The sequence below is a fragment of the Bison bison genome, unplaced genomic scaffold (genome assembly GCF_000754665.1).
Source record: "Bison bison bison isolate TAMUID 2011002044 unplaced genomic scaffold, Bison_UMD1.0 scf7180017864167, whole genome shotgun sequence".
NCBI lineage: Eukaryota > Metazoa > Chordata > Mammalia > Artiodactyla > Bovidae > Bison > Bison bison.
In genome coordinates, this window is record NW_011494739.1 from 5,122,799 (window position 1) to 5,132,017 (window position 9,219).

The following is a 9,219-nucleotide window of genomic DNA, read 5'->3' on the forward strand; positions in this document are numbered from 1 at the left end:
TGTGCTTAGATGTCTGGTGGAAGCAGTGGGTTCTAAAGGGCCTTTGAGAGCTGCTGAAAAGCATGACTTGTTCAAGAGTTGGAGCAGGGAGTGACACTCCAAGATTCGAGTGTTGGCTCATTCCATGGTGTTGGAGGCTTAGAGTGGAAGGATAGAGTCAGATTTAGCTAACCTAAAATCTGGGCTGGTCAGATGATTTCATGCATTTTCTCATTCCACGGACAAAATACCGAGTTGGGTATTACTCTGCTCATTTTGTAAATGAAGAAAGTGAGACAGGAGGACCTGGTCCTGCCCATAGTCAGGAAAGTAATACATGAAGGAAGGGGATCTCACCTACATCTTTTGTCTCCATTACCACTCTAGCAGATGCTGGACCACCAAGGTGATCCAGAAGAGAAACACGTAGGGTATCAGTCAGTTCAGTGGTGGGTGGTTCAAGCATTTGTTCAAAATGCCCTAGTATTTGTCACATTAAGGCTTCCAATCATAGTGATACACCTGGGGCATGTCTGAGGGCTGTCTAGTCAGTGCCCTCATTTTATAAACTGAGGGCTTATGCTGTTTTGAATAGCAGAGCCAAGCCTAGACCCCACAGACAGGGGCTGACGGCGGGGTCTGGGGTGAGAAGGGACATGCACTGGTTTGGGTCTCAAACTTTTACTCAGATGCCCACTTTACCACTAACTAGGCTGGTAGCCCCAGCCAACTCCCCACCCCCAACCCGTGACACTTAATCTGTGAGACAGAGGAGACTGACCAGACATTTGTAAAGTCTTCTCTGAGAACACATTGGGCTCTGTAACACGTTCCTGCCAAACCCTAAAACACAGTTCTCCCTTGAAAGAGGCAGGTGGGGCATAAGAAGACATAGAAGCCAGGGTGCAGGGGTGCAAAGGTGGGCTCTGTTTTCCAGGACCTGAAAGGAGGCCTGTGTGCTTAGTTGTCTGGTGGAAGCCTCCCCAAAGTGAGGGGACGCTTACTTTGGGGAACTTGAAGCACGATCCTGATCTGGCCCCACTAGGCTCCCACGATGGAGGGTGGACTAGATGTTCATTTCACGTTCAGTCTAACCATGACTGTGGAGGAGGGAGAGAAAGCCAGCCAGTTTAATGATCCCTGGCCCATCTCTTACCGCAGTGTGTAAGGGTCAGTTGCACTGAGGTTGGTCTCTCCTACTAGTTTGTAAACTACAATAATTTTCCTAGTGACAAGTACAGTGCTCAGTACAGAGTGAATGTTCAAAGAGCATCTGCTTGTTGGTATAACAGTGTTAAAGCTGGACAGACCTTGGGGTCATTGAGTCCATCGCCTCCACATCCTCATCCTGCTTTGCCCTTAGATTCAGTGACTGGCCTAAAATAACTTCTGTGCAGAATGGGGACTAGAGTCCAAACAGCAGATGGATGTTGTGTCTTCCAGAACCGCTTCATCAGTCTTTGCTGGGAAGCTTTCCGTGGCACATAAGAGAGAGTAATAGTGGAGACAGTAATCGTAGCTGAAATATGCTGAATTCTTACTGAATGTCAGGTACTAGGCATGGCTTTTCCAGAAATCAGCTCGTGGGATCTCACAGCAGCCCAGTGGGCAAGGGCACTGCTCTTACCTTTGTTCAGGAAAAGAGAAACAGGTACTGGATAAGGTGTCCTCATGAGATGCAGTAACTTCTGTGACCCCCGTACACGTTACGCAAGCGTGGAGTCATGCTGCAGGCCCACTTGGTTATGATTCTCAATTCCGTTCTCTTGGTCACTTGTTACTTGAAAGTTAAATGAAATGATAAATGTGGAATGCTTGACGTGGATAGCGTTACATGGGCTTAAGGTGAAATTTCAGGGTGTCTGTGGTAATGAAAAAGTAAACTGGCTCTTTCTGCCAACCACAGGAGGATGACTATGGAGAGGGAGAAGATGACGCCGAGGTCCAGCAGGAGTGCTTACATAAGTTTTCTACCCGGGATTATATAATGGAGCCCTCCATCTTTAACACTCTGAAGAGGTACATGAGAAAGTCTGGCTGCGTTGGGAGGAGAAAGCTGCATAAGAGACCCAGAGATGACATGTAAAGTCAGAGGGACATGATGCATGAGTGGAGGGCTTCCAGGGGCCCCCACTTTAAAAGCATGAACAACCCATCTTCCTCCTCCCTCCTCGCTGTTGCTGTCTGTCCGCATGCCCTCTGCGTCCATTCGAGTGCCACAGCTTGTCTGTCACTTTTCTAGGTATTTTCAGGCAGGAGGATCTCCAGAAAACGTTATCCAGCTCTTGTCAGAGAACTACACGGCTGTGGCACAGACCGTCAACCTGCTGGCCGAGTGGCTCATCCAGACAGGTGCTTTGTGGGGGGCCTAGGGCCTGCCTGTTCCCCACCCCCATCTTTCCAATTGGATCAGTTTTTTTTTAACTTTATTTTATATTGGAGTATAGTTGATTAACAATGTTCTCTTGTTTTCAGGTGTACAGCAGATTTACTTATACCTATACATGTATCTTTTCTTTTTCAAATTTTTTCCCATTTAGGTTGTTACATAATATTGAGCAGAGTTCCCTGTGCTGTACAGTAGGTCCTTGTTGGTTATCCATTTTAAATATAACAGTGTGTACATGTTGATCCCAAACTCCCTAACTGTCCCTTCTCCCGCCCTTCCCATTCTCTCAAGTCTGTGAGTCTGCTTTGTAAATAAGTTCATTTGTATCATTTATTTTTTGATTCCTCATATAAGCTATATCATATGATACTTGTCTTTCTCTGACTTAGTTCACTCAGTAGACAAGTCTCTAGGCCCATCCATGTTGCTGCAAATATGGATCATTATAATGCTGATAAATGGGAAAGCTTTTGTTTGTTTTTCTGGTTTTAAGACTTCTGTAAGTAAGAGGGACTTCCCTGGTGGTCCAGTGGCTAAGATTCCATGCTCCCAGTGCAGAGGACCTGGGTTCAATCCTTGGTCCAGGAACTAGATCCCACATGCCTCAACAAAAGATGTCATGTGCTACAACTAAGATTCGGTGCAACAAATAAATAAATAAATAAAGACTTCTCTAAGTAAGAATTGAACTTCTTACCCATTTTCATTTGCTTGATTGAATAATTGAGGTTTACAGAGAGCTTGCGAATGTAATTCTCATTGAGCTGTTTCCTGCCATGTTGGAGAATTAGAGGGTGTATGTTCAGTGTACCATTTTTAAGAAGTCTGTTACAGCGAGCAGTGGATGATGGGTAATTGAGGACCAGGTATGATTATGGCTTTTAGCTAATACGATCAAAGTAGGGCCTTACTGGAAATCGGCTCCTTTGAGTAGGGATGATATTGTGGGGTAAGTGCTGCCCAGAAGCAAGTCAATTTGCTGCTGTCATGGTTCTGGCCTCTTGGCCGGCATCTGTTCTGTGGTGGGGGCTGTTCTTCTGTCATCCTCCCTATTTTGGCAATCTGTCCTTGTTCCCTGCAACCTCAGAAGACGTCACCGTGCTTTACACGTAAACGAGCACCTGTGTCTGTTTCGCCCTGGTCTCCTTTTGGGGTCTTACCAATATGTTAAATACATGTAATATTAATTTTAATAAGAAACTCCAAATCCTAAATGGTTAGAAGCAGTTTTGTAATACATGATTTGCACATGGACTTTTGATCTACTTTCTCTGAAGTAACATGAACTGAGAAGTAGCCATTCTCTATCTCGTTGCTTTCATTCTCTTCCAGGTGTTGAGCCAGTGCAGGTTCAGGAGACTGTGGAAAATCACCTGAAGAGTTTACTGATCAAACATTTCGACCCCCGCAAAGCAGACTCTATCTTTACTGAAGAAGGAGAGGTGAGGAACGTCCCCCCTCTACCCCGGCTCCTGGCGCACGTTGCTGGCTCCACATGCCCACCGGCACCTGGCATTGCCAGTCATGAGAGAGCTGGGGGCTGCAGTCAGGCTGGGAGGCCCAGCTTCTGAATCGCCTGCTAAATGCCCCTGCTTGGGGCGCGAGAGGCTGGAGCGTCTAAAGTTGGGGTGGAGGTGGGAGGGCATCCCCTGGCTCTACCACTCAGCCCCATATGACCTCACCAGCCCTGGGCCTGCTTCCTCCTGCACAGGATACCACAGCTGAAGCCAGGAGCCCAGGGACTCCTCTGTGATTGTTGGTACAATGTAATCTTCACTTAAGCTAGAGCCAGGCCTCTTACCTTGCTGTTTGTTTGTTATCAGACCCCTGCTTGGCTTGAACAAATGATTGCACACACCACCTGGAGAGACCTTTTTTACAAGCTGGCTGAAGCCCACCCAGACTGTTTGATGCTTAACTTCACTGTTAAGGTAGGAAGGATCCTGGAGTCAGAGAAAAGATAAAGGTACTTATGAATGAGGGTTACTTTGAGTTGGTTGGTTGGTGGTCTGTTCCCTCTGAAAAGGTCCTATGTGCTTTTTTGGTAAAGATCTACATCGTTTCACTTTAGTAAGTCTTGTTAAATGTTGAGAAAGAAAAGCACAGAATGTGTATATTTTGGGGTCGACATGGACTGTGTTTTAGGGTTTGGCAGGAATGTGTTACAGAGCCCAATGTGTTTGAGAGGAGCCTTTACGAATGTCGGGTCAGTCTCCTCTGTCTCACAGATTAAGTGTCACGGGTTGGGGGTGGAGAGTTGGCTGGGGCTACCAGCCTAGTTAGTGGTGGAGTGGGCACCCGAGTAAAAGTTGGAAATGCAAAACCAGTGCACATCCCTTCTCACCCCAGAGCCCGCCATCATCCACCTTCCTGTGGACCTGTGACCATGGCTCATGTGTTTGGCTTCTTATTTCCGTGTTGTAGCTTATTTCTGACGCAGGATACCAAGGGGAGATCACCAGTGTGTCCACAGCCTGCCAGCAGCTGGAGGTGTTTTCTAGAGTGCTCCGTACTTCTCTAGCTACCATTTTGGATGGAGGAGAAGAAAACCTTGAAAAAAATCTCCCCGAGTTTGCAGTAAGTTCTTTACTTTATGTGGCTCAGATTAGAAGTAGGCCATTTGGGGTCATGTGTTTTCAAAAGCAAAATGCTCTTTACTCTGGAGAATGTCTGGGTCAGAGGTCACCTCCCCAGAAGGTGCTGAACTGTTGGCATCTGACTCCCATCTGCCTTTGCTGTTGCTGTGGTCACAAAGCCCAAACACGCTCTTCTCTCCATTCTGCAGAAGATGGTGTGCCACGGGGAGCACACGTACCTGTTTGCACAGGCCCTGATGTCTGTGCTGGCTCAGGAGGAGCAGGGGGGCTCGGCTGTGCGCAGGATTGCACAAGAGGTTCAGCGCTTCGCCCAGGAGAGGTGAGAGGTGGTGTCTCTGCTCTCTCACCCCACACCATTGCCCTGTTTCCACAACTGAAAACCCTAGGTCCTCCTGTTTTGATATAACTTCCTCTTACCCGTAGAGCTGGGAAAGAGCTTGCGTTCTAAAGTTTTGCTTTGATGAATATTTTGTAAAGGATTTACTTACAGTTTAATTCACTGTATTTATGAATTTATTTATTCCCAATATATTGGGACTCATCAGTAGCAGATGACAGTAGTCTTGAAACAGTTCTTCAGTGGTCCGCTTGTTAGGTTGTGGTCCATCTTTTACAGAACAGAATGATTAGCTTTATTAGCTAATAAAATTTTATTTTTACTAATTAGCTTTATTTTCTACTCATGGAGTCTTAAGATACTGAAAAGTGCATGGTTCCTTTTAGGAAGCCCGTAAGCTGCACTGGATCCTTCTTTCCCAGTTAGCTCCAAATGTTTTCATGGGTCAGTAGGTAAAAAAATACCAGTGGACGAGAGAAATATGAAAAAACAAAGAGATTCCAACAATTCAAAGCATAAATGTGAAAGGCGGGAGGGAGAGAAGGTAGGAGAGGGCCGGGCAGGGAGCCACCTTATCGATGACGGGATATGTGATATTGTTTCATCAAGAGGCCACGACGCCAGTCAAATCACACTGGCACTGGGCACAGCTGCCTCCTACCCCCGGGCGTGCCAGGCCCTTGGGGCCATGCTGTCCAAGGGAGCCCTGAACCCGGCCGACATCACAGTCCTGTTCAAGATGTTTACGAGCATGGACCCGCCCCCTGTTGAACTCGTGAGTGGCCTTTCATTTTAACCATAAGGTGGGACACCCTCAATGCCAACTGGAAGAATATTCTTTTGGAACGTTGGTGCTCCTCTTAGTTCTTTTCAAGTTAGGGAGTGCACGTGCCTGTTGAGATGTTCCTGTCCTTTGCCTGGTGCTTATCACGTCCTCGGTCCTCAAGCCCCCTGGAGCACTCTCAGCGAAGGACCTGAGCTGGCACTCCTGCGTGGGCGTGTGTGGACTCACCCCCATCTCGTTCCTGCTTTCGTTTTCACTGAGTTGTGTTTCTTTTCAGATCCGGGTACCCGCCTTCCTGGACCTGTTCATGCAGTCACTCTTTAAACCCGGGGCCAGGATCAACCAGGACCACAAGCACAAGTATATCCACATTTTGGCATATGCAGCGAGCGTGGTGGAGACCTGGAAGAAGGTAGTGTCTATGCTGAGAGCGCACGGGCTTTAGGGAGACATGAACCACCTCTGTTTGGTGTTATGTGTGAATTTTGGCTGTAGAGTCACAGGCCCAACTACTGTCTGAAATGTCTTTTCTGGTGTTTCTGCATAAAATAGCCAACGTGCTCAGTGTCTTAAGGAAATGTGCATCGCATCTATGATACTAATTCAAACTGTAATCTGAAGTGTGACTAAAGAAATGAAACTGATTTCCTAGGACACTGACAGACACAGGTCCCCCTGGTCTGCAGTGTGTGTTCGCTGTGTGACAGGGACACTTGACTTCAGAAACAGGGGTTTGCAGAGGGAAGGGTGGAGGCTGGGTTACCCTGACTTCAAGGACACGGATGCCATCAGGATTCACCAGCTTGCTGTGTTTTCAGAACAAGCGTGTCAGCATCAATAAAGACGAGCTGAAGTCCACGTCAAAAGCTGTTGAGACTGTTCACAACCTGTGTTGCAACGAGAACAAGGGGGCGTCGGAGCTCGTGGCTGAGCTGAGCACCCTTTATCAGTGCATCCGGTGAGCAGATGAAGGTTCTAGATGTAATTATCTGGGGAGGAGCTGGTTTGAATTTTCATATTAACAGCTCAAAATATATCACAAAAGATTCAGAGGTACTTATTCATTTAATTTGTTTTCTCTTCTGTAAATATATAGAGAGAATTTTGTTTTAGCAGTATGAGTAATTTTCAGATATTTACCTGCCAGAAATCTGTTCACAAATTAGACTAAGAAGAAGGAATACCAACCAGAATTTAAAAGTTGCTTTGAAGAAGAGGGTCTATTCAAAGTAAAAGTTAGACCAACAGAATTTTGCCTGGATAGATGTGTGTTATGCCAGTTCTGTGAGCACTCACTAGGAAAGCTTACGCACAGCTGTCCTCTTAGGCATGTGAATTTTTGTCTGTTAATTTGTACTAGAGACTAAGAGCTTGCTTCAGCCCAGTCCACCAAGCTCTCAGAGTGCTGCATTAATGGCTTTCTTCTTCTAAACCAGCAACGTTGGTCTAAAGTCAGTAGAGCATGGGTTTCGGGTTCTGGTGCCCCACTCTCATCAGCCTGTTTGCACTTATGGCGTTTCCCTGGCAGAGCATGTCGAAGAGTGAAGTGATAGGCTAGACTGAGGTGTTTGGTTTCGGTGTTTGCATCCTGCCTTGTTTCCCCGTAGGTTTCCAGTGGTGGCCATGGGGGTGCTGAAGTGGGTGGACTGGACTGTGTCGGAGCCGAGGTACTTCCAGCTGCAGACTGACCACACGCCAGTGCACCTGGCGCTGCTGGATGAGGTAGGGGCTGCGAGGCGCTCGCAGAGCTCTGCGTCCTCCCCTCCCACGTGTCTTCCCTGCCTTCAGAGGACAGTCTTTTCAAAGCTAGTTATTTCTACTCCAAATGAGGAGTTTCCATTTAAGGAATTAGTTTCGTTAACTCTGTAGACTTCTCAGTTTCTATCAAGTGTTCCTGAGAGGATGAGGAACGGGACAGAAGTTGACTGGCCCCAGGAACCACTGTTTTCCGCCACGAGTTGTGTTTGGTGGCGCTTCCCTGAGGCCTATGGGGAGCCCGGAGCCGCAGCCGTGTGGCTCAGGGTGGCTCCCTCTGGCCTCTCTAGATCAGCACTTGCCATCAGCTCCTGCACCCCCAGGTCCTGCAGCTGCTGGTGAAGCTCTTTGAGACAGAGCACTCGCAGCTGGACGTGATGGAGCAGGTGAGTGGTGGCCTAGGGTGAGCTGGGCAGTGGGGAGACGGCCCTTCTCAAACTTGTCACCCCACACCCGCAGCTTGAGTTGAAGAAGACCCTCCTGGACAGGATGGTGCACCTGCTGAGCCGGGGCTACGTGCTTCCCGTGGTCAGTTACATCCGCAAGTGTCTGGAGAAGCTGGACACTGACATTTCCCTCATTCGCCACTTTGTGACCGAGGTCAGTGCCCTGGCAGTGCTCTCTGGGCTTGATGTTGTCACCTTGCACCCAGCAATGGTCACGGTGATGACAGTGATGTGGATACTGGTCTGTCAGGCACCTCCTATCTGCAGGAGCTGTTAGACCTTTATGAGCCCTGCCCGTCTTCATGTTGGAGTTGGGATGGCCTCCAGGAAGAAGGGGTGGGCGTGGGGACGGGTGGGGTCCCTCCACGCTGCTGCCCTCTGACCAGCTCACAGGCTGTGCTCCCACAGGTGCTGGATGTCATCGCGCCCCCCTACACCTCTGACTTCGTGCAGCTTTTCCTCCCCATCCTGGAAAACGATAGCATTGCTGGCACCATTAAAACCGAAGGTGAACATGACCCCGTGACGGAGTTCATAGGTAAGGCTGGCGTGAGCATCTCTGGGCTGCAGTTTTCATGTCGTCATTTCCCTCTTGTTTCTAACCCAGGTCCCTTCTGTTCTTACAGCTCACTGCAAGTCTAACTTCATCCTGGTGAACTGACTCAGAGCATCCCCAGAGTGGAGCCGGCCCCTCCGGGAGACCCCTGTGGAATAACCCTTTGCAGAAGCCGTTGTTGAAGAGGCCCCGTCAGCGTCTGGGAAATGGGCTCTGATGGGAGGAGGTGAAGGATTTCTGTGTAAAGGAAAATGTTAGCAGTGTAAGGGGAAAACTTGGGAGTGGGCCCTCTCCTTGTAAGTCCAGGACTGCCCCCTGGATCCCGTCTACAGTAGTCACTTCCCCTGGTAGTGGACTGGGCTCCCAAGACCCCTTA

General features: G+C 48.4%; 1 protein-coding gene across 1 annotated transcript in view; it reads left to right on the plus strand.

Annotated features, from left to right (window-relative positions):
• The window catches only part of NELFCD (negative elongation factor complex member C/D), a 10,794-nt gene extending 1,581 nt beyond the window's left edge, over window positions 1-9,213 (plus strand). Inside the window, exons 2-15 of the mRNA XM_010841849.1 lie at window positions 1,886-1,998; window positions 2,222-2,331; window positions 3,701-3,810; window positions 4,192-4,299; window positions 4,793-4,945; window positions 5,154-5,284; window positions 5,912-6,077; window positions 6,364-6,498; window positions 6,905-7,044; window positions 7,694-7,808; window positions 8,132-8,227; window positions 8,301-8,441; window positions 8,696-8,825; window positions 8,914-9,213. Of these exons, the coding sequence (XP_010840151.1) occupies window positions 1,886-1,998; window positions 2,222-2,331; window positions 3,701-3,810; window positions 4,192-4,299; window positions 4,793-4,945; window positions 5,154-5,284; window positions 5,912-6,077; window positions 6,364-6,498; window positions 6,905-7,044; window positions 7,694-7,808; window positions 8,132-8,227; window positions 8,301-8,441; window positions 8,696-8,825; window positions 8,914-8,948 (1,683 nt within the window). The 3' untranslated portion in view covers window positions 8,949-9,213. The remainder of the gene's footprint in view (window positions 1-1,885; window positions 1,999-2,221; window positions 2,332-3,700; window positions 3,811-4,191; window positions 4,300-4,792; window positions 4,946-5,153; window positions 5,285-5,911; window positions 6,078-6,363; window positions 6,499-6,904; window positions 7,045-7,693; window positions 7,809-8,131; window positions 8,228-8,300; window positions 8,442-8,695; window positions 8,826-8,913) is intronic.
• Window positions 9,214-9,219: the final 6 nt, after the last annotated feature.